General features: G+C 47.8%; 1 protein-coding gene across 7 annotated transcripts in view; it reads right to left on the bottom strand.

Moving 5' to 3' along the window:
• Positions 1-24,256, bottom strand: part of ppip5k1a (diphosphoinositol pentakisphosphate kinase 1a) — a 162,509-nt gene that overhangs the window by 85,189 nt on the left and 53,064 nt on the right. For all 7 annotated transcript variants that reach the window (XM_072492738.1, XM_072492739.1, XM_072492740.1 and 4 more), the window contains 6 exons: positions 19,715-19,790; positions 18,451-18,560; positions 17,697-17,782; positions 9,470-9,595; positions 1,127-1,248; positions 412-594 (listed from right to left, as the gene is read on the bottom strand). In XM_072492738.1, the coding sequence (XP_072348839.1) occupies positions 412-594; positions 1,127-1,248; positions 9,470-9,595; positions 17,697-17,782; positions 18,451-18,560; positions 19,715-19,790 (703 nt within the window). The remainder of the gene's footprint in view (positions 1-411; positions 595-1,126; positions 1,249-9,469; positions 9,596-17,696; positions 17,783-18,450; positions 18,561-19,714; positions 19,791-24,256) is intronic.

The raw sequence follows: 24,256 nt of genomic DNA, 5'->3' as shown, positions 1-24,256 counted from the left end.
CAGGTCCTCGGCGCCGTGATTATTAATGATTTTGATGAGATGCGAAATGATCCTGATTATCGAACAGGCTTTCTACAAAAAACCTTTTCACAGGTTTTTGTTTGGAGCAGTAAACAGGTCTCGGCGAGTAATCAATTAGGCCACACCCACCAAAAAAAAAACACGAGTATCTACAGTTGTCAGAAATCAGCCTGCTGCATCTGAGCTCGTGAACCCAAAGAACAAAGAAAAATTACAGCACAGGAACTGGCCCTTTGGCCCTCCAAGCCTGTCTCGTCTCGCGACCCCATTTGAGATCACACCCCACAGAAAAATAAATGCAGGAACCAACTGCCGTCATCCTGAAGCCCCCCCCACCCCCCAATCCACCCCTGACCCACATTCGGTCCAGGCACACAGTCCATCAGTTACCTTGGTGTAATCCTCCTCGGCGAACACCTGATCCTTCTGCATGATCTCGTGAAGCCGTGCTTTAACACGATGCTGACAGCTGCTGAGGGAGTTGCTGTTACTGTCCAGTAGGCCATTCATGTTGGCACTTTTCACCATCTGCACAAGAATTGGAGTCAGCTCGCCCTCCAGTGCTAGGAGTCCCTGCAACAGAGTACACAGAGGGCAGGTTACATATTGAGGATGGCGCTGTGCGGGAGTGTAACATTGTTCGTTTCATTGCTCAAAACGCTGGCATCAAACGCTCTTTATCTGGAATACAAGCAGCAACCTTCACTGCACCAGTCTGTTACCCTCCATTGCTCACACTAGAAAAGCGTGGTCTTGACTACTGATGTTTTATTGAAAATGATTGCAAATTAGAAACTGGTTAGCACTGCTGCCTCACAGCTCCAGGCATCTGGATTCGATTTCAGCCTTGGGTTTCCCCCCGGTGCTCAGTTTCTTTCCACAGTGCAAAGGTGTGCAAGTTAGGTGGATTGACCATGCTAAATTGCCCATTAAGTCCCAAAGATATGCAGGTTTAGGTGGGGCTACGCGGATGGGGCGGGGAGACTGGGCCAAGGGTAGAGTACTCTTTCGGAGGATCGGTCCAGACTTGATAGGCCGAATGACCTCCTTCCGCACAGTAGGGATTCTAGGATTGGGTGAGGTGAGATGTCCTTCGCTCAAGTACCTTAGCAAAAGCTGCTGCAGTCATCTGCACTCTGCCTTCATCGGACGCGTAGATCTTCAAGTCGTGCCTGTAGGTGCTGTGTAGGCGAAGTAAACCGCAACCAGGAAAGCCAGCGTAATCCCCTGGGGAAGAGAAACCACTTCACTCAGTGTTCAAAATCATCCCACTGATCAGCTGGAACATTGAAACAGGAGCTGGTCCATTCGTACTCTCAGTCTGTCATTCAGAGCGGAGACCTCATTCAGGTGAAATGGCAAAAGAACCACTGGTGACATGAGGAAAGCCATTTATGCTGCGAGTGGTTAGAATCTGTAATGCATGTCCTGGAGGGGTGGTTGTTGCAGGCACACTCAATTGTGGCTTCCAAAAAGGAATCGGAGACGATGGGGAAGTGACGGGCAGAGTGGGAATAGCGGGGCTGCTCTTTCAGAGAGATGGCCTGGACACAAAGGGTTAAATGGCCTCCTTCTGTGCTGTGACCATTCTCCGATTTCTTTTTCCCAGTATCAGACTGTCAAATCTGTGCTGCATCCTTCCAAGGTCAACATAAGAGGAGGAAAATAGAAAGAAATGCTCTCTGGTCTCGACTAGATTCGATTCAGTTACTGTTATTGCGCCATGTAGTTATGGTTATTAAGTTCTGGTTATTAACTCAGGATATTTAGAATCAAGGGAATGAATAAAGATGGGTTTATTATAGGGGCTGAGCTATCCTGGCATTACAACTTAATCCCAAGAAATACCCTAAAATGACAGCTTTAGGTTTTCATATTTAAAAAATAAATAAATTTAGAGTACCCAATTCATTTTTCCAATTAAGGGGCAATTTAGCGCGGCCAATCCAACTGCCCTGCACATCTTTGGGTTGTGGGGGCGAAACCCACACAAACACGGGGAGAATGTGCAAACTCCACACGGACAGTGACCCAGAGCCGGGATCGAACCTGGGACCTCGGCGCCGTGAGGCTGCAGTGCAAACCACTGCACCACCGTGCTGCCCTAGGTTTTCATATCTTACAGGTTAATTCCTTACTGCCAACGTAATAATAATCTTCATTATTGTCACAAGTAGGCTTACATTAACACTGCAATGAAGTTACTGTGAAAAGCCCCTAGTCGCCACATTCTGGCGCCTGTTCGGGTATACAGAGGGAGAATTCAGAATGTCCAATTCACCTAACAGCACATCTTTCGGGACTTGTGGGAGGAAACTGGAGCGCCCGTTCCTAACTCACACCAGCGCTCAATGAACTGTAAAACCTGTTCACAGATATAAACTGCTGTCCTTTATTTTGTTTCCTCCCCTTTAATGCTAGCTCAGGGTTTATAAGAAGCCTTCTTGTACAAGACAATGACGGGCCTTTCTCGTCATCTGTGTTGGAATAAAAATTGTGACAGCTCCTGCTAACTTGCAGAGCATCCTCATTGGGGCAGCTGGTCAGATCAGAAGCCAGGGCCAGAAATTTGGATTCTTGGATTTATTGTTGCAGTGAAATTAGAGGGGGATAAGTCAATGGGAAGGGGGGGGGGGGGGGGAGGAGAAGAAGATAACAGCACACTTTCATGGAAGCAGAGGAGCAGAGGAACCACTTCCAAGGGTGTTGCCACTCTCTAGAAGGTTGAAAAGTGGACCCCATCTGAACAGTTTTAGACAGGCTTCTAGGTTGAAGCTGGGGCAATTTCCAAATTCTAGAAACAGCCCTTGGCATTTGGCAGTCAGCATCTATCTCCCCCTGATACAGTGCAGAGTGGGCTGACAGGGAGGTAATGGTTTTGGGCACTGCCTGTTCACACCAAAAACCTGCTGAGGCTTTTCAGAGACACCAGTGGCTGCTCTTGCCAATAATTTCCTCCCCCAGGACAATATTTTTTGTTTTAAAGTGCAGCCTGCTGTAATCATCAATCTCTGTGAAAGACCAGGACCACTTAATGCAAAGCCTGAAGATCAACAGCAGCACTCTAGACTGGAAGAAGAGTTATTAAAATATTGGTTCTGTGAAGTAAAGAACATCCTGTGGATTGCAGAGATGGCAACAACCTAAGTGGATCAATAGTTCCAAATAGAAATAGACCAGATTTGCTAATTGCAGATAATGGGGAAAACAAGCCAGACGGCAACCTAGGGAATCCACCATTATATACAGCTCGGGAATGCAGGAATCATCCCACTATTAACCTTATCAACAAGGTCTTAAAGGGCTGGCATCCTTGGAGCACCTTTCCATTGACAATCTAGATATGCAGGATCAGGGTATGGAAAAGGTCACACTGAAGAAAGATTACAAACAGATCAATAATGTTTCCAGTGATCGCTGGTGGGGTTCCTCAATGTAAATGCGATGGTGCATCGTTTTATAGAGACAGAGGTGTTGTACCATGTAATTCACAATGTCCTATTCTATTTAAATGCAGTGGCAGCCCTCCGACACCATATATTTCAGAGGAGGCTGTACAGTTAATGGGCAAACCTACAAACAATGGAATCGAATACAAGACCAGTAATCCCCTCAAAAGGGAAAGACTCCACTGGTGTAGCTAAGCAACCATGGAGGACAAATGAGCTAAGAGACAGTATCGAGCTAAAACAAAAGGATGAAAGGAAATCCAGTGGACTGGAGGAGCTATAAAAAGCAGCTAAAGGATACAGAGAAAGTAATAGGAGATGCAAAACGGGAATACGAAAAGGCTTGCAACGGACACCAAAACCAACAGCAAAGGTTTTATAAATTATATATAATTTATATATTAAGAGAAAGAGAGCGGGAAGGCAGAAAGTGAGCCCATTAAAAATTGATGCGGGTGAGACTTGTTAAAGGAGCACTCTGTGTCTTTGAAAGGAAATAATTATATTACACAGGATAAACAGCCCTTTTGGCCCAACCAGTGTTTATCATAGGTTCCCTACAGCGCAGAAGGAGGCCATTCGGCCCATCAGGTCTGCACCAACCGTCTGAAAGAGCACCGTACCTAGGCCCAATCCCCTGCCCTATCCTCAATCCCCTGACCTATCCCCATCCTCACCTAACATCCCTGGATACTAAGGGGCAATTTTAACATGGCCAATCCACCTAACCTGCACATCTTTGGACTGTGGGAGGAAACCGGAGCACCCGGAGGAAACCCACGAGGACAAGGGGAGAACGTGCAGACTCCACACAGACAGTCACCCGAGGCTGGAATTGAACCCGGGTCCCTGGTGCTGTGATGCAACGAGGCCTTTAAATTTCGCGAGAGGCCCTTTGCGAGATCTATGACACTCGGAATGCCGATCTGGATCTCACCCGCGCTGGGCGCGATCCAGATTTACATATTTAAGTGAGCAGTTAGGCTCCAGGGGCCCGGGAGCTAATGCCCGTGGCTGGGAGATCTCACCCAGGTGCCGTTCAGCACTGGTCCACACAAACGTGGGCCGGGCTTAACTGCACTTGGGGAGGGGGGAGGGGTCTCTCAGGCCAGAGGAGACCCCCGGGTGGTTGGAGTCTGGGCAGGGAAGTACCTTTGAAATCCCGCTGCCACCCGGGCACCTTGGCACTGCCTGGCTGGCAGGGGCACTATCAGGTTGCCAGGCTGGCAGTGTCAAGATGCCCAGGTGCCAAGTTGCCCTTGCCAGGGGATTGGGCAGAGGGGTGTCCTGCTCTTATTTGGTGGGGTGAGGGAGAGGCTCGAGGACCCCCTATCAGGTAAGTTGGAGGGGTCCAGATGTAGCTGGGGGGGGTGCAGATCTCTTCCTGCACTGATGAGCTCAGCTCAGTAGAAGTGAGATAAATGAGGCCTCAGCGGGGCGTTCCTCGCCGAGGCCAAAAATAAAAAGGTCCTGCTTGATAGCGGGGCTGGGAGTTAATCCGCACCCGTTAGCTCTGTTCTCTCTCCACAGATACTGTCAGACCTGCTGAAATTGTCCAGAATTTTCTGCTGCTCATAGAATCCCTACCATGCAGGAGGTGTCCATTCGGCCCATCGAGTCTGCACCGACCCTCTGAAAGAGCACCTCAGCTAGGCCGAATTCCCCACCCTATCCCCATGACCCGACCCCACCAAATCATTGGACACTAAGGTGTTATTTATCATGGCCAATCCAACTAACCTGCAATCTTTGGACTGTGGGAGGAAAATGGAGCACCCGGAGGAAACCCACGCAGACACGGGGAGAACGTGCAGACTCCACACGGACAGTGATCCAAGCCGGGAATCGAACCCGGGTCCCTGGTGCTGTCAGCAGCAGTGCTAACCACTGTGCTACCATGCCTTCCCATTTTTAGTCCCCCATAATGCTTGCCTAGCATCCCCTCAGATACACTACACTATCCACTTCAACTACTCCCCGAGATAGTGGCTTTCACATGCTTACCACTCTTTGGGTGAAGAACTTCCATAGAACTGAAATAACACCAGCAAACAAAACCTAAAATTAAGTTGAGGAGAGGTGGAGTGGATTTAATAATGTAAGTTTAAAAAATAAATAAAAATTCCCATGAGTTTCTCTGCACAATCATGGCAACGAAATGGGTACCTTTGGCTTGAATACATTAGCAAATTAAAGTGATCAGAATTTAAGGCTCTGGAGTTTCAATTCCAGATTATTGTTACTGTTAGAAAAATGAAAGGTTCACTCTGTTTGTGAATCACTCTATAATTAGTCAGTTTCAGATCTGCTTTAACCAACTGTTAGACTGGTGTACAGATAATATCAGTCCTGGGGCCGGACATGCAAGAAGAATGAATCAAGTGTTAATTCATCACACACTGAGACAGGAGACACTCAATCAATCCCTTACCACAGTCAATAGGAGATTCACAGCTCAAACCTGTGCTGCTATCATCTGTATTCGAGTAAAGGTTGGAGGGAAAGACACATGAATTATCATTCACCCCTCGTACCCAAAGAGATCCGAATCAGCAATAACTTGAACACCTACAGCACCTTTGACATAATGAAATGGTCACGCGGGATACCACGATTGTGCACTGCTGAGAAAAATCTGAATGGGGAGCGAAGGAGAGAGGGAGGGAGGGGAGGAGGGAGGGAGACTATTGTGTGGAGGTTTACTCTTGCAGCCTTAAATTGGAGGAAGCTCTTGCTCAGCCACAACTTGATGTCAGACAAGCACTCGGAGGCCCAGCAAGAGTCACGGAGCCAGGAACAATGGCAGAGAAGCAGAGTTGAGTCATCTGAGAGATGAAAGCTAACCCTGGCCATTGAATGATGCCACCTACTGACAGCATGTAGATGGGATAGAGAAAGGAGATGCGGTTGAAATATTGTGCATGCCCCAGTTGGCTGTTTAGGGATCGGGGAGAAGTTGTCTGTTTAGGGATAGGAAGGTAGACCACTGTTAGATATTTGCTGGCTGCCCTCGAGTGAGCAGAGCAGAAACAAAACTAAGTAAATTCCATTTATACTTGGGCTCTATTTCAAATTGCTACTTAATCATTCAGTAAATACTCCACACTGATGTTTGCTGTCCACTGTCTCACCCAGAAGCCATTCAACCGGAGAGGCAGCACAGTTGACCACCAACTGCAACATTCCAGCAGAGGTTTTTGAAACACATCCAGGGGTAAGAACACCAGTAGATTTACTTCCTCCCTTGGCCAGAGGCATCAAGACAAACCACTGTGCTTCTTGCCGTCACACTTAACCATGGTGAACAATTCTGGTGTTGCAAATTACAGAGCAGCCTAGAAAAGGTCCTGGGCCTCACCATCATTTGAAACAGGAATCCAGTTTGTCTTTGAGTAACTGTGATTTAAAACTAAACACAGTCTTTGAGGAAACCATTCAAGTTTCTAGCTTTGTAACCATGTCAGGCAAGGGCTGAAAATGCAAAAAATAGGTACGGTAAGATCACGGACTTCTGCCTAGGAGGGAACAAAGTCATTCATTCACACTGATTCCAAGCCAGCGAGCTAGCAACTGTAGAAAAAAGGGTCAAACATTAAAATCACCTGCAGCTTAAAATAGTGCTGAGTCCCTGCCTGATAAACCTGCTCTCACGATACATTACTAATTCCCCAAAATCTGTCTGGCAACACAATTATTTACTTGTTTTTAAAAAATAAATTTAGAGTACCCAATTCATTTTTTCCAAATGAGGGGCAATTTAGCGTGGCCAATCCACCTACCCAGCACATCTTTGAGTTGTGGGGGTGAGACCCACGCAGACACGGGGAGAATGTGCAAACTCCACACGGACAGTGACCCAGAGCCGGGATCGGACCTGGGACCTCGACGCCGTGAAGCAGCGGTGCTAACCACTGTGCCACCGTGCTGCCCTTGGCAACACAATTATGCAAGTAAAAGCTGGAATCTGAAACAAAAACAGGAAATACTGGACAATCGCAGCAGGTCTGACAGCATCTGTGGAGAGAGGGAGAGAGCAAGAGAGAGAGAGAGAGAGAGAGAGAAAGAGAGCGAGAGAGAGAGAGCGGAGCTAACGTTTCGAGTCTGCAGGACTCTTTGTCAAAGCTGGAGGGAAAGTCATAGCTGAGTCAAACATCAAAGATACAATCTGTGGCAACAAGACAGTGACGTTAAAAGGATTTTTACAATTAGAAGCTATCTCCCTCTCTACCAAGTGATGCACAGGGACAGAAACCTACACCCTATTCCTTTAACTGTTTTGCTCATGGGTTGGTTAGCTTATGGGTTGGGGGAAAACAGCAATACAAATCGGAGGGTTTCCCCAACACAGTATATATATATTATATATATATATATGGCTGGGCGGTGAAAAATAGTGATTCCTACACTGGTTCCATTTTGGGGATCATGCCTTGGGTGATCATGCCAAAATATCCATGAAAGGTTTATAATTTTAGTTATTCAGATAACAAAAAAAAATGCTTTTAATTTTGTGGGTCAACTGCAGATCCCAATACTTTGCTGACATCTCAGGTTGCTGATACTGAACGGTCTTAGCGTCCCGGCTGAAGATTTGTCCATCAATGAGGCAAATAGCTCCAAGGACAGCCCATTCCAAACCCCCAGACACAAAACAAAAACAGGACTAATCAGAAAAAAGATAGGCTGGGGAAAATGGGAATAGAATCATAGAATTTACAGTGTAGAAGGAGGTCCTTTGGCTCATTGAGTCAGCACCGGCCCTTGGAAAGAGCACCCTACTTAAGCCCAGTCTTCCACCCTATCGCCATAACCCAATAACCCCACCTAACCTTTTTTTTTAAGGCCAAGAGTGCCTACGCTTGAAGGTAGCATGTGGCTCTAATAATAATAATCTTTATTATTGTCACAAGTAGGCTTACATTAACACTACAATGAAGTTACTGTGAAAAGCCCCTAGCCGCCTCACTCCAGCGCCTGTTCGGGTACACAGAGGGAGAATTCAGAATGTCCAATTCACCGAACAGCCCGTCTTTCGGGACTTATGGCAAGGCCACAGGCTGGACATCCGTGCGAGAGGAGAGATTCCAGTGTCTATAAAACAGAGTGATGGCAAGACAAACCACCTCATATCTCTGCAATTGTGTGTAATTCCACCACAGAAAGAGCGCTGTACAATGCAGCTTAATTTTAAAAAGGTCTATTTTGCTACAATTGCTTCTGAGCTGCAACACAGAGGTTTATTCCATCCAACCGTCCAAGGCACAATATTCAGATGCCCCCGACACAGCATCAGCTCCAGCATCCCACAGAATCCGTCGCAGCACCAAATATGCAGAGAAATCCGGGGGGGGAGGGGGGAGAGAGAGAGAGAGAGAGAGAGAGAGAGAGAGAGAGAGAGAGAGAGAGAGAGAGAGAGAGAGAGAGAGAGAGAGAGAGAGAGAGAGAGAGAGAGAGGAGAAGAAGAATCCTGTGGAGTGCCAGTAATGTTACAGACGTTGCTGCATTTCCAGCTGTGTCAGTAACTGGTGGGTTTTGCTTGTGTTTGAGGAGTTTGCACACAACTATATTCCATTAGAATGAAATGGTCACTTCTCTGCAGAGGGCCTAAGCGATACAGGATGTGCGACAGCACCAGTGGAACACGTCAGCCACTGCTTTTCATACTTTGAATGGTGACCCTCTGGAAATAGTCAAATACTGCCGCAGATCCCTTATCCAAATGCTTCCAAAGCAAGCTGTCCGCGATCCAGAAGTCAGTATTATTATCACGCACAGAAATAACACGCTCAAAATGACAACCTGTCAGAATTACATCACAATACAGATTTAAAGTTCTGACTTTATGGGAGCCAGGTATCCCATCCCAAAGGCAGCTTAGCTTCCACCAGAATCACAGCAAGGCCTGGAAGGTAAGAATGCTTCAACATGAGAGGACCTCTCCCAGAACTGCGCAGTGCATTTAGAAAGTGTGCTTTGCGAATGTACTTAAATGGACCTACCTTGGCCTCCAGGGTACATGCATCTGAACGCTCGCCCAAGCTCCTCTGCTTGTACCCTGCCTGCTGGAGTCAGTTCCCCTCCCCATTTCAACACCAGAAGCAGCGACGGATCGTTTCTCCTTGAATCTGCAACACAACCAAGTCATGAATGGCCATTAACCCTTTCAACAGAAGTTAACTTTTCAACACATTACAATATTTGTTATAATCAACAGCAGATAAACACTTTCCCCCTACCCCACTAAGTTGGTAATGGGCATGTAAATATCAGCTACGTAAACCCCAGAGATCTGGGGTTTGATTTGCAGTGTTAAGTGTTAGAGGGGCAGTAGGGGGAGGAGCTGCAATAGGTTCACAGCATTCGTGTGCTGGGAGATGGAGGGAGATCATTCAGTGTTCACGTTTCAGATCATGGTCTGGTCTCGCACACACTGCTAAAAAGTGCGTGGATTTGGATTTTGATCCAAGGATAGAGTCAGCTTGATTATGCTATCTTGCGGAAGGTTGAATAGTTTGCAGAGACCCATTTTCTGGACTCACCCTTGAAGACAGCTCCTGGAATGAAACACTGCGTATCAGTCATCGCCACCCCCATCGCCCGAGTTGAAAGATCATGGTTTCATATTTAATCCAGTGACGTAAACACGCAACCCAGGTGGACATTCCCAGCACATTTTTGAGGGAATGCTGCATTGTTGGAGATGCTGTTTTATCATATTAAATGATAAACAAAGTCTGCCCTCTCAGCTAGAGTATCGAACTGTAAATTGTTAGGACAGCAAAGGTAGTTGTAAGGGATTTATATTTGTATTTGTAGATATTAGAAATAAGGTATAGTTTTAAATGTGATTAATTTAATGTTTCTGTGTCTTGAAGGGTAAACACCTATATTAGATTCATGCTTGGGGTTGGTTAAGTTCCACCGTGTTCCTATTGTGCTTAGAGAAGACTATGTCATGAAGAATAAAAAGGCCAGCAGATGTATGTGTGCATTGCTTAGCAACCGGGGCCTTGTAAGTTTAAAAAAAGCTTTTAGATTTTAATTTAGCTAATTTGATTGTAGTTGGAGATAGGTATGAGAGAGAGAAGCAGCTCTCATAGCTCTGCTGGAAGCAGTTGGTTTAGAAGCCTGGTTAGGGAACATCTCTCCCAGCTTTGCTAGAAGGAAAGCCATACCATGGATTAAAGGTAAAGAAAACAAGTGAAGAGCAGCTGGTTAAGGAAACTAGAGAACTGAAGAAATGTTTCCAAGCAGTCGGAGGTTAAAGGTCCTGGAACAGAGGACTGTAAAAACAGACAGAGCTGAGAAGGAGGCTGCGATGCAAGAAAGATATCGGACGCGATTTTCAGGTTTGTGAGATTTTACTACGGCCTGTGGAGCACGAGTTGAAATAGCTATGGAAATTACTGGCTGGATCAATGGGTTTGTGTAAAACCAGTTGAGATAAAGTAAATCAAAAAATGGGTTGGTGTAAAATTCTGGACTGGATTTGCTGTTAAGTGTGCAGCCAAGGCTTTATTCAAAAAGTGTCATTTGGAAAACCTGGACTGGATTTCAGAATGCAAACCTCCCCTAAGGGAAAGCATAATTATGAGAGAAAATTTTAAAGCGTGTTTTGGGGAGTGGAGTTTGGAAACCCTCAAGTGGCAAACATCTGGGGTACTTTGAGGAGGCATCCACAAACCTTCACTTGGGGTTCAGAGTGGAGAGTGTATTTTCCCATGGTCGTCTTGTGTGCTTAAAAGAGACTGCGTGCACTAATGAGACCAATGTAGCTTAATATGTACTTTGTAATCCGTGTTAATCTTAAAATCTGTGTTCATGTGTTAAACTAAGGGGAAAGTAATAGAACATTGTAATGTAATCCAATTTTTTCATGTTTAATAAATGTATTTTTTGGTGGTAGCGACGCAGTGGTTAGCACTGCTGCGTCAAGGCACTGAGGACCTGGGTTCGATCCCGGCCCCGGGTCACTACCCGTGTGGAGTTTGCACATTCTCCCTGTGTTTGTGTGGGTCTCACCCCCACAACCCAAAAAGATGTGCAGGACACCATCTCAGACTAAAGGGACAATCCTTTAAAACAGAGATGAGGAGGAATTTCTTCAGCCAGAGGGTGGTGAATCTGTGGAACTCTCTGCCGCAGAAGGCTGTGGAGGCCAAATCGCTGAGTGTCTTTAAGACAGAGATAGATAGGTTCTTGATTAATAAGGGGATCCGGGGTTATGGGGAGAAGGCAGGAGAATGGGGATGAGAAAATATCAGCCATGATTGAATGGCGGAGCAGAATTGATGGGCCGAGTGGCCTAATTCTGTTCCTATGTCTTATGGTCTTAGGATAGGTGGATTGGCCACGATAAATTTCCCCTTAATTGGAAAAAAAGAATTGGGTACTCTAAATTTGTAAAAAAAAAAAAAAAATGTTTTTTTGTTGTTAAAACTAATTAGCGGGACTTCGGGTGCGGCGATGACCAGCTAGGTCGCACGTTTCGGCAGCTCCCGGTGGAACGGACTTTTGGGCTCTTGACAGGAGCCCCAACGGCAATTTTAATGGCAAAAAACACTGTGCTGTAATCCAGAAGGGAATCCCCCCTGGACACGGATGGAAAAAAGAGAGGAAGGTGGCCGGACTGCGGTGGATCCTCTAGAGCAGCGGCCAGGAAGGCAGGCAGAAAGCAACATGGCGTCAGAAGGAGGCAGTTTAATATGGGGCCCTGACCACCAAGAGTTCCTGCGGCGTTGCGTGGAAGAACTCAAAAAGGAGATGAAGAAGGAGCTGTTGGCCCCGATATTACAAGCGATTGAGGGGCTAAAGGAGGAGCAAAAGACCCAGGAACAGGAGCTTTGGGTCGTGAAGGCAAAGGCTGCTGAGAATGAGGACGACATACAGGGCCTGGTGGTGAAAACGGAGATGCACGAGGCACAACACAAAAGGTGTGTGGAAAGACTGGAGGTGCTGGAGAATGCGAGGAGGAAGAATTTAAGGATTCTTGGTCTTCCCGAAGGTGTAGAAGGGGCGGACGTCGGGGCATATGTGAGCACGATGCTGCACTCGTTAATGGGATCGGAGGCCCCGACGGGTCCGCTGGAGGTGGAGGGAGCCTATCGAGTTATGGCGCGAAGACCGAGGGCTGGAGAAATTCCTGGAGCCATAGTGGTGAGATTTCTCCGATATAAGGACAGAGAGATGGTCCTCAGGTGGGCAAAGAAAACTCGGAGCAGTAGGTGGGAGAATGCGGTGATCCGCGTATATCAAGATTGGAGTGCGGAGGTGGCGAGAAGGAGGGCGAGCTTTAATCGGGCCAAGGCGGTGCTGCACAAACGGAAGATTAAATTTGGAATGCTGCAACCGGCAAGACTGTGGGTCACACATCAAGGGAAACACCACTACTTCGAAACGGCAAATGAGACGTGGACATTTATTGTCGAGGAGAAACTGGAGTGAGCGGGCCATAAAAAGAACGTTTGGGACAAAGTGGGGGGGGGGGGGGTGAATATGTGGGATGAAGGGGGGGAAAAGAGGGAAGAGATGACTTCCCAAGTTGTTAACCCTGCGACCCTGTAACTTTTCTCTCTTCCCCATGTCGTGGGGGAGGGAGGATGAGGAGCTGAGGGCGCCGGCCATTGGGGGCGGGGCCAAAAGGGAAGCACGGGCTTTGTTCTCGCGCTATGGTAATCACGGCGGGAACAGGGAAGCAGGAAGGAGGGGGCGTTGCACAGTGTGAGCCGAGGTCACGGGGGGAAGCCGAGGTCGGCCAGAGTTTGCTGACTTCTGGGAGCAACATGGGGGGTGCAATTACGCTAGTTTGGGATCTAGCGGGGGGTGGGGGGTTAACTGGGTTGCTGCTGCTGGGGAGAAGGGGGAGCTGGTATGGGGGGCGGGGTGGTTGGGGCGGGGGGAGCGCCGTTTGGGGGAGATACGGCTACGTGGGAACCGGGTGAGAAGCTGGATTTGGAAAAGGAGATGGCTAGTCGTCAAGGGGGGGGGGGGGGGTAAAGAGCCCCCCAACCCGGTTGATCACGTGGAATGTGAGAGGGCTGAATGGGCCGATTAAGAGGGCACGGGTACTCACACACCTAAAGAAACTTAAGGCAGATGTGGTTATGCTTCAGGAGACGCATCTGAAGCTGATAAACCAGGTCAGACTACGCAAAGGATGGGTGGGGCAGGTGTTTCATTCGGGGCTAGACGCAAAAAACAGGGGGGTGGCCATACTAGTGGGGAAGCGGGTAATGTTTGAGGCAAAGACTATAGTGGCGGATAGTGGGGGCAGATACGTGATGGTGAGTGGCAAATTGCAAGGGGAGGCGGTGGTATTAGTGAACGTGTATGCCCCGAACTGGGATGATGCCAACTTTATGAGGCGTATGTTAGGACGAATCCCGGACCTAGAAGTGGGGAAGTTGATAATGGGTGGAGATTTTAATACGGTGCTGGACCCAGGGCTGGACAGATCGAGGTCCAGGACCGGAAGGAGGCCGGCTGCAGCTAGGGTGCTTAAAGATTTTATGTAGCAGATGGGAGGAGTAGACCCCTGGAGATTTAGTAGACCTAGGAGTAAGGAGTTTTTGTTTTCTCCTATGTCCACAAAGTTTATTCACGGATAGACTTTTTTGTTCTGGGAAGGGCACTGATCCCAAAGGTGACGGGGCCGGAGTACACGGCTATAGCCATTTCGGATCATGCTCCACATTGGATGGACCTGGAGATAGGGGAAGAAAAACAACAGCGTCCACCATGGAGAATGGACATGGGATTATTGGCAGATGAGGGGGTGTGCTTAAGGGTGAGGGGGTGTATTGAAAGGTACTTGGAACTCAATGATAATGGGGAGGTACAGGTGGGAGTGGTCTGGGAGGCGCTGAAGGCAGTGGTTAGAGGGGAGCTGATATCTATTAGGGCACATAAAGGAAAGCAGGAGGGTAGGGAAAGGGAGCGGTTGTTGAAAGAACTTCTGAGGGTGGACAGACAATATGCGGAGGCACCGGAGGAGGGACTGTACAGGGAAAGGCAAAGGCTACATGTAGAATTTGACTTGTTGACTACGGGTAATGCAGAGGCACAATGGAGGAAGGCACAGGGTGTACAGTGCGAATACGGGGAGAAGGCGAACAGGTTGCTGGCCCACCAACTGAGGAAAAGGGGAGCAGCGAGGGAGATAGGGGGGGTGAGAGATGAGGAGGGAGAGATGGAGCGGGGAGCGGAGAGAGTGAATGGAGTGTTCAAGGCATTTTACGAAAGATTATATGAAGCTCAGCCCCCGGATGGGAAGGAGAGAATGATGTGCTTTCTGGATCAGCTGGAATTTCCCAAGGTGGAGGAGCAGGAGAGGGTGGGACTGGGAGCACAGATTGAGACGGAGGAAGTGGTGAAAGGGATTGGGAGTATGCAGGCGGGGAAGGCCCCGGGACCAGACGGATTCCCAGTTGAATTCTATAGGAAATATATGGACTTGCTGGCCCCGCTACTGATGAGAACCTTTAATGAGGCGAGGGAAAGGGGGCAGCTGCCCCCGACTATGTCAGAGGCAACGATATCGCTCCTCCTAAAGAAGGAAAAAGACCCGCTGCAATGCGGGTCCTATAGGCCTATTTCCCTCCTGAATGTGGACGCTAAGATTCTGGCCAAGGTAATGGCAACGAGGATAGAGGATTGTGTCCCGGGGGTGGTTCATGAGGACCAAACTGGGTTTGTGAAGGGGAGACAGTTGAATACAAATATACGGAGGCTGCTAGGGGTAATGACGATGCCCCCACCAGAGGGGGAAGCGGAGATAGTGGTGGCGATGGATGCCAAGAAAGCATTTGATAGAGTGGAGTGAGATTATTTGTGGGAGGTGCTGAGGAGATTTGGTTTTGGGGATGGGTATATCAGGTGGGTACAGTTGCTGTATAGGGCCCCGATGGCGAGCGTGGTCACGAATGGACGGGGGTCTGACTATTTTCGGCTCCATAGAGGGACGAGGCAGGGATGTCCTCTGTCCCCGTTATTGTTTGCACTGGCGATTGAACTCCTGGCCATAACATTGAGGGGTTCCAGGAAGTGGAGGGGAGTACTCAGGGGGGGAGAAGAACACTGGGTATCTCTGTATGCGGATGATTTGTTGCTATATGTGGCGGACCCAGCGGAGGGGATGCCAGAGATAATGCGGATACTTGGGGAGTTTGGGAATTTTTCAGGGTACAAACTGAACATGGGGGCAAGTGAGGTGTTTGTGGTGCATCCAGAGGAGCAGAGCAGAGAGATAGAGGATTTACCGTTGAGGAAGGTAACAAGGGACTTCCGGTACTTGGGGATCCAGATAGCCAAGAATTGGGGTACATTACACAGGCTTAATTTAACGCGGTTGGTGGAACAGATTGAGGAGGACTTTAAGAGATGGGACACGGTGTCCCTGTCATTGGCAGGTAGGGTGCAGGCGGTTAAAATGGTGGTCCTCCCGAGATTCCTTTTTGTGTTTCAGTGCCTCCCGGTGGTGATCACGAAGGCTTTTTTCAAAAGAATCGAGAAAAGTATTATGAGTTGTGTGTGGGCTGGGAAGACCCCGAGAGTGAGGAGGGGATTCTTGCAGTGTAGTAGGGACAGGGGGGGGCTGGCACTACCGAGCCTAAGTGAGTACTACTGGGCCGCCAATGTTTCAATGGTGTGTAAGTGGATGGGAGAAGGGGAGGGAGCGGCGTGGAAGAGATTGGAGAGGGCGTCCTGCAGGGGGACTAGCCTACAAGCTATGGTGACGGCACCGTTGCCGTTCTCACCAAAGAAATACACCACAAGCCCGGTGGTGGTGGCTACATTGAAAATTTGGGGGCAGTGGAGACGGCATAGGGGAAGGACGGGAGCTTCGGTGCGGTCCCCGATAAGAAACAATCATAGGTTCGTCCCGGGGAGAATGGATGGGGGATTTGGAGCATGGCAAAGAGCTGGGGTAGTACAACTGAGAGATCTGTTTGTAGATGGGACGTTTGCGAGTCTGGGAGCGCTGATGGAAAAATATGGGTTGCCCCAAGGGAATGCATTTTGGTACATGCAATTGAGGGCTTTCGCGAGGCAACAGGTGAGAGAATTCCCGCAGCTCCCGACGCAGGATAGAGTGATCTCAGAGACATGGGTGGGGGATGGTAAGGTGTCGGACATATACAGGGAAATGAGGGACGAGGGGGAGATCATGGTGGATGAGCTGAAAGGGAAGTGGGAAGGGGAGCTGGGGGAGGAGATTGAGGAGGGGCTGTGGGCTGATGCCCTACGTAGGGTAAACTCATCGTCCTCGTGTGCCAGGCTAAGCCTGATACAATTTAAGGTGTTATACAGGGCGCATATGACTGGAGCACGGCTCAGTAAATTTTTTGGGGTAGAGGATAGGTGTGCGAGATGCTCGAGAGGCCCTGCGAATCACACCCACATGTTCTGGTCATGCCCGGCACTACAGGGGTTCTGGGTGGGGGTGGCAAAGGTGCTTTTGAAGGTGGTGGGGGTCCGGGTCGAACCAAGCTGGGGGTTGGCTATATTTGGGGTTGCAGAAGAGCCGGGAGTGCAGGAGGCGAGAGAGGCTGACGTGTTGGCCTTTGTGTCCCTAGTAGCCCGGCGCAGGATATTGTTAATGTGGAAGGAAGCCAAACCCCCGGGTGTGAAGACCTGGATAAACGACATGGCAGGGTTCATAAAGTTAGAACGGATTAAGTTTGTGTTAAGGGGTTCGGCTCAGGGGTTCACCAGGCGATGGCAACCGTTCGTCAATTACCTCACAGAAAGATAGAGGGAATGGAAAAGAAGTAGACAACAGCAGCAACCCAGGGGGGGGGGGGGGGGGAGGAATCGGACGGACACTCAGAGATGTTATTGTATATGTATAATATGTATAGGTAGTTGTTATAGGTAATTGCATATTGGATTGTTGGATTGTATTTTTGGAGAGTATTTATTTTGGACAAGGCAGTTGCCATTCAGTTTTGTTTTTGTTTATATATTATTTATTTATTTGTTTAAAACTGGCCACTGTTATTTATGTTGCTTTATTGTTGTGTAAAAGAAACACTACGTACTGTTATGTTTGGCCAAAAATCTTGAATAAAATATATATTTTTTAAAAAACTAATTATCGATCCTGTGACTCTGTTACTCCACGTTTAAAACAAAAAGTAAAAGTCATGGTCTTTTGAGTTAGGGTTCCATTCTGGAATCTTACCGTCTGGTTATAACATCAACTGGGCTTGTAACAAAATTCCATACCTTCTTCTTCACTGGAAGTTTTGGGTTGTCCATGAGGCAAGTATGTAATTTGAACCTTTCTGTTAATCCCAGAAAAATGACCGTACCTTTTAAAAAAAATACACTGACATGAAGAAATGAAAATAAAAAGCCAATAAATGATGGAGTTCAAATAGAAAAACAGAAAATGCTGATAGAACACAGCACGTCAGTCAGCCTCTAACAGATATGGGTACAGCAGAGTTGCAAATGGAGAAGATTGAGCCACCATCTTCAACAGTAGCGCTAGGAGGTGTTTGGGTGGCAGTTCAAGGTGGCCAGTGTAATCTTAGAATCTCAGTAAACAACACAAACCTTGCTCCAATCTGAAACTAGCTAACGGTAACAGAGCTATCACAAACTCTAAATAGATTAGCATAGTGACATCTGTATTGCAATTACTTTCTCCCTTGGAGTAGGGCGGCGCTGTAGCACAGTGGTTAGCACTGTTGCTTTACAGCGCCATGGTCCCGGGTTCGATTCCCAGCTTGGGTCACTGTCTGTGCGGAGTCTGCACGTTCTCCCCGTGCCTGCGTGGGTTTCCTCCGGGTGCTCCGGTTTCCTCCCACAAGTCCCGAAAGACGTGCTTGTTAGGTGAATTGGACATGCTGAATTTTCCCTCAGTGTACCCGAACAGGCGCCGGAGTGTGGCGACTAGGGGACTTTCAGGGTAACTTCATTGCGGTGTTAATGTAAGCCTACTTGTGACAATAATAAAGATTATTCTTTTACTTACATTTCCAGCACAGTCTTCAGCTGCTCCAATTTTGATTTCTTCTCCTCTATTTCACAGTCAGTATGCTGCCCCAGGTCAGCTAGAAGCTCACGGGTGATGTCTAGAACTTCCTAAGAATCAAGAGCCGGCAATTACAACCAGATTACATACAGCGGCAACTCTCACCCCCTCGGCGAGCGCACAGTACTAGCCCCAACACAGCTTCTCCTGATGCTGTTTATGGTCTCCTCTGGAGACAGCATTTCCTCCCACAGTCCAAAGGCGTGCAGGTTAGGTGGATTAGCCATAATAAATTGCCCTTTGTGACCAAAAAAGGTTAGGAGGGGTTATAGGGTCACGGGGATAGGGTGGAAGTGAGGGCTTAAGTGGGTCGGTGCAGACTCGATGGGCCAAATGGCCTCCTTCTGCACTGTATGTTCTATGTTCTATAACTGAAACTACTGTTTATAAGTCGGATCAAGGGAGTTCCTGGGAGCTGTCGATACTTGCACTGGGTACCCCCTCCACAAACAAACATTTGAAATTAGAAGAGTCCTTCCTGCTTTTTTCCTTTGTTTCCATTTGTTTATTTAATGATTTTTGGTCCATGGACCCATCATCGGAATGTGCCTTTATGCAGAAGAGCACTTGCCAGGACAGCGTGTTCCTAGGTTTTGTATTTTGGAGAGGAGAAACCAGACTTGCTGGTGCCGAGTGAATCTTAGGAACCGTTTTCTTGGAGGAAGTCGGCTAGCCAGGGACAGTGTTCTACCTGACAACAGTCAACAACTGGTTCCTGCTGGGGAGAACCTGGCAGAGGCCTCTGGCCACTCGAAGGAAGAGGAAGCTGTGCTTTCTCCCTCTCTCTGCAGCAGGTTGCCTGCTGTCTCTGTGAGCCTGCAGCAAAGATAATTACAACTGAAGGAAAAGAAAGTACCCAACTGAAGGCCTAAAGCTTGAGAAAAAAAACTAACTGGAGGACATCCATCAAAATCAAAGACCCTTGATCATTTTATTTTATTATATTCCGCGCGCGCGGGGTTGGAAGTTAAATAGTAGAACGTCAGTTATGTTGTTTGCTTATTTAATTATAATTACTGCTGATAATAAAAGGTTACATGTGTTTAAGTTTTACAAACCCCTGTAGTCAACTTAACTCAACCAAAGCCACGGGTATTCATATAAAAGCCCTGTGTTGCGACGCCAGGTCAAGGGGGCTGGAACTGACTGCGCACTAGCCCAGGGTGTCGTAACAAAATACATCGCACTACACAATTGCCTGTACCTGAAGCTGCTTTGGTTTCTTTAGCTTTAGTTTGCCAGTCTTGTATCCTTCATACTTCTCGAACAAGTCAAAGAACCTGCAGGAAGAAGCGTTTGCCACATTGAAAACAAAGATAGTCAGACATCAATTTGAAGCCTTGTAAACATTTTGGCAAAAATTTAGAGCATTTAATCCTGTGGAAGCTACTAAATTTACGGGCGACTTCAAATTTTCTCCCTTTGCTCGAGTAATTTGATGCAGGTTATTAAAATCTCTCTCTCGCGAGGTGGTTAAAAACCTACACACAGACAAATGAAACAAATCAGTCCTGGAAAGGTTGAAAGTTTCAGTGGACCTACCTGGGATGAAAGAATATACATAGAATCTACAGTGTAGAAGGAGGCCATTCGGCCCATCGAGTCTGCGCCGGCCCTTGGAAAGAGCACACAGCTTAAGCCCACGCCTCCACCCTCTCCTCATAACCCAACCTAATCGTTTGGACACTAAGGGGCAATCTAGTATGGCCAATTGCTGTTGTGTTACAGCATTAACTTTGGCCGCAAGCGTGTTTGTATTTAACTGCTCCCAACAAAATGCCTTTATGTTAGCAGTGCTGTACAGTGCTAATTAATAAACATTGCTCGTCAGGAGCCACACAATTTCACAGCGCCCTAATTCACGAAATAGATTTGGATTAAAATGGTTCAGCCCAGCATCTCAACCATTGGTATTGCTTCCCATGTCCTGTCTCACCAACTCTTGCTGTCAAACCCATTTTAACTGTTGATCACCCTGTGTCTATAAAATGGCTTCCCAAATGCCATCCTAAGACTTGTCAAATTTGACACAGTGCTCTGCTGCAGTATTGTTTTTGGTTTACTTTCTGTATGATTCTGCAAGGCAGTGGGTTTTTGTTTTTGGTACCCTAGTTTAGGACATTTAGCTGAGCCATATGTCTCAACCTTCCAGATAAACTCATATCAAGATGTTAAAAAGATTATCTGGACTTCAAAGAGCCAGACACTTTTGATGTCTATTTCTGGCACTTCTTCCCATAGAGATATGCTATTACTCCAAGCTTGGCTATAAAACACTCAACTGATATGCGGGGGTGGTTGTACAGAAAGTCAAACTGCTTAACATGACGCCTGCTTGTGATGACAACCAAGAAGGCGCTTCGATGGATCTCCCCGTAAGGTTTGCAGTATACAAGTTCCCCTATTGATTGGGTGGAGGCTCGCCCAATAGGAACCCAGACCAGGAGCGGCATTCCCGATGGTCCCCAGGCTAGGACGTGAGCATTATATGCCGCGGCTCTTTTAGTTATCCAAATAAACTAGAGTTGGCGTGAAGCCTGGCGTTGGCGGAATTATTACATTGGCGACGAGGAGTAATTACATTGGCGACGAGGAATAAAACCGAGATTCCCGAACAGCCTTCAGAGTGAAGCAAAAGCTTTCCGGTAAGCAACACAAAATGCCTTTTTTGAGTAAACTTGAGCCGTATGATATTCACAGCGAAGATTGGGCCCGATATGCAGAGCAAACACGGTATTTCTTTTGGGCTAATAACACTGTAGAGACGAGAAGCAGAAAGCAATCCACCTGACAGCTTGCGAGGCCCCAACATGCAGCATACTAAAAAGTCAAACCTACACAGAGGCCCCTGATCAAAACACTTCGACGAGCTTGTAGACCGAGTGCAAAGTCATTCTGACCCGAAGCCATCAATCATCCTGCAAAGAGAACGATTGAATATGGCAGGGAGGACCCCAGAGGAACCAGTCACTGAATTCCACGGTGCGTTGCAAACATTGTTGGAAACTGCAAATTTGGTCCATCCCTGACCGAGAGGTTTCTGATAAATGGGTGTGTGGACTGAATAATGTCACCAATCAAAGGAAGCTACTGGCAGAGCCTAATGTAGTCCTGAAAAAAGACCATTGAGATAGCCCGAGCCCTGTCCCTGGAGATCGCAGACAACGGGGCTCAAAAACTACAAGGGGCACCAGACAGGCGAGTCCTCAGTTTGGGGAGAGGGGCTTCACACAAGAAAGCTCTTACCATTGATGAAGGTGCCTATGGGAGTTACTCATTGCCGAACACAGAGCCTGCCTGGCAGCCGAGGAAACCACATGATAACCCCAGAGATACCAGAGAAACCATTCCAGAGGAATGCAAGTGTCAGCTAAGCACTGCAGAAGGGGACAACCAAGGCAATGCTGCCGGACTCGGCAATACACGTATTGCCCAGGCAAGAAGTCAGGCTCGTAACATGCAAGCATGCCCATTTCCAGGCGACGAGACAATGTAATTAAACTGTATCATTACAACTAAGGTTACCCCAATAATGACACGGATACTCGCACCGGTCATCCATTAGAAATTGAGGTAGACACAAGGGGTGCTGTGTCCGCTACTGGAGAACAGACGTTTAATCGTCTCCAAACTGACCTCCTACCATTGAGTTTAGAGGACACCAGAGTTGTTACCCATCTACACGGGGAACTTTTACGTACTATGGGAACCGGGTCGACCCAGTGACCTACAGACAACAGTCAGCCCGGCCACCACTCATTGTCGTGTGAGAAAAGGGACCAAGTTTTATGGGGAGAGATCGGCTCCAGCATGCCCCCATTGAGCCTGCCCCCGTCGAGGCCTCACCTCCGACCCCATTGGTGACCGCCGCTGGCACAGGCTACTGCCCGTAGAGGACCCTATGCCTCTCTCCCGATTGTAAGGGCTCGGGTTCAGATATTGAGACCAAGGAATTGGGGGTACCCTGGTAGACAATACAAAAGAAGATCCGACATCGGTGACCCTTAGGCGCGGCCTGCAGAAGCGAAGATAGCCAATCCGCTTCGCCCCTCCCAATCCGGCTCCCCCTGCCACAGACTCGAGACCGAGTGCAAAGAGGGGGAGGTGACCTCCTCTCCGTGGAAGCATCGCGGGTGAAAAGGAGAGGTGGGAGGAATGGTATGACCAGGGAGGCTACGGGAAATCTTCGATAGATCTCTCTTGTGGGGTTTTTCAAATTCGGGTTCCCCTATTGAGTGGGCCAATTGGAACTATTCGGCAGGGGTTTAAAACCTGCAGCCCAGAACCGGACCGGCATTCCTGATGGTTCCCGGACCTAGCATTGAATTTTTAGAAATAAATTTAGAGTACCCAATTCTGCTTTTTCCAATTTAGCGCGGCCAATCCACCTAACCTGCACATCTTTGGGTTGTGGGGGTGAAGCCCACGCAGACACGGGGAGAATGTGCAAACTCCACACGGACAGTGATCGAACCTGGGTCCTCGGAGCCGTGAGGCAGCAGTGCTAACCACACCCTGCCGCCCTTCTTTGTATTATCCAATTAAAGTAAAGTTTGCATGAAGCCTGGCCTTGGTGGAGTTATTACACTGATAATCCATTGGACAGTAAGAAGTTTTACAACACCAGGTTAAAGTCCAACAGATTTGTTTCGATGTCACTAGCTTTCGGAGCGCTGCTCCTTCCTCCTTCCTCTTCATTCACCCGAGGAAGGAGCAGCGCTCCGAAAGCTAGTGACATCGAAACGAACCTGTTGGACTTTAACCTGGTGTTGTAAAACTTCTTACTGTGCTCACCCCAGTCCAACGCCGGCATCTCCACATCATGGCAATCCATTGGAGGGAGCTATACCAGATTTCTGTGACAGGTTTTAATCTCAGTTCAACAGCAAGGTATTGTTACAGCCACTTCCATTTTGTTTGTGCACATATACAAAACTCCAAAATGTTTAGCTTCTAGTTTTATTCCATGGTGAACCATATTGTCGAACGGTTAATAAAGTCTGGCCAGCTATGGTGCAATAACAAGAATAATGGCTCAAGTGTCAGAAGTGGTTAGCACTCTGGCCTCGGAGCCAAGGGTTTGTGGATTCGAGGCACTTCAAAGGCTTCAGCACAAAATGCAGTACAGTACTGTAAAGGCTCTGCACTGTTGAAAATGAAATGAAAATGAAATGAAAAATGAAAATGAAAATCGCTTATTGTCACAAGTAGGCTTCAAATGAAGTTACTGTGAAAAGCCCCTAGTCGCCACATTCCGGCGCCTGTTCGGGGAGGCTGGTACGGGAATTGAACCGTGCTGCTGGCCTGCCTTGGTCTGCTTTCAAAGCCAGCGATTTAGCCCTGTGCTAAACAGCTCCTGTTGGAGGTGATCTTTCAGTTGACAGCTGATGGGGCTGTGGCAGGCCTGACTACACCCGGAATTACAGTATCGCCAAAGTCTTAAAAGATCACTGCGAATCATTCAGACAGGAGCAGACTGAATATTATGCCCTGTTTATCAGAAATCACTGTATATGCAGTCGCTATAACAAAGAACAACACAGCACAGGAACAGGCCCTTCGGCCCTCCAAGCCCCTGGCCAGACTGAGGATAAATGTAGAATCGGACATAGGCCGATACAGCCTGTGCCTGTAAGCCAGTTTAACCAATGATACTGACGTGTATCAAGCTTAAAAGGGAAGCTGGGCAAATCAGCAACTAGTGCGTCTGAATCCAGTCAAGAAGTCACCACATTAAGGTGGAGGT

Source organism: Scyliorhinus torazame, chromosome 30, assembly GCF_047496885.1.
Source record: "Scyliorhinus torazame isolate Kashiwa2021f chromosome 30, sScyTor2.1, whole genome shotgun sequence".
In the NCBI taxonomy this organism is placed as follows: Eukaryota; Metazoa; Chordata; class Chondrichthyes; order Carcharhiniformes; family Scyliorhinidae; genus Scyliorhinus; species Scyliorhinus torazame.
This window is presented reverse-complemented; position numbering and strand designations above follow the sequence as displayed.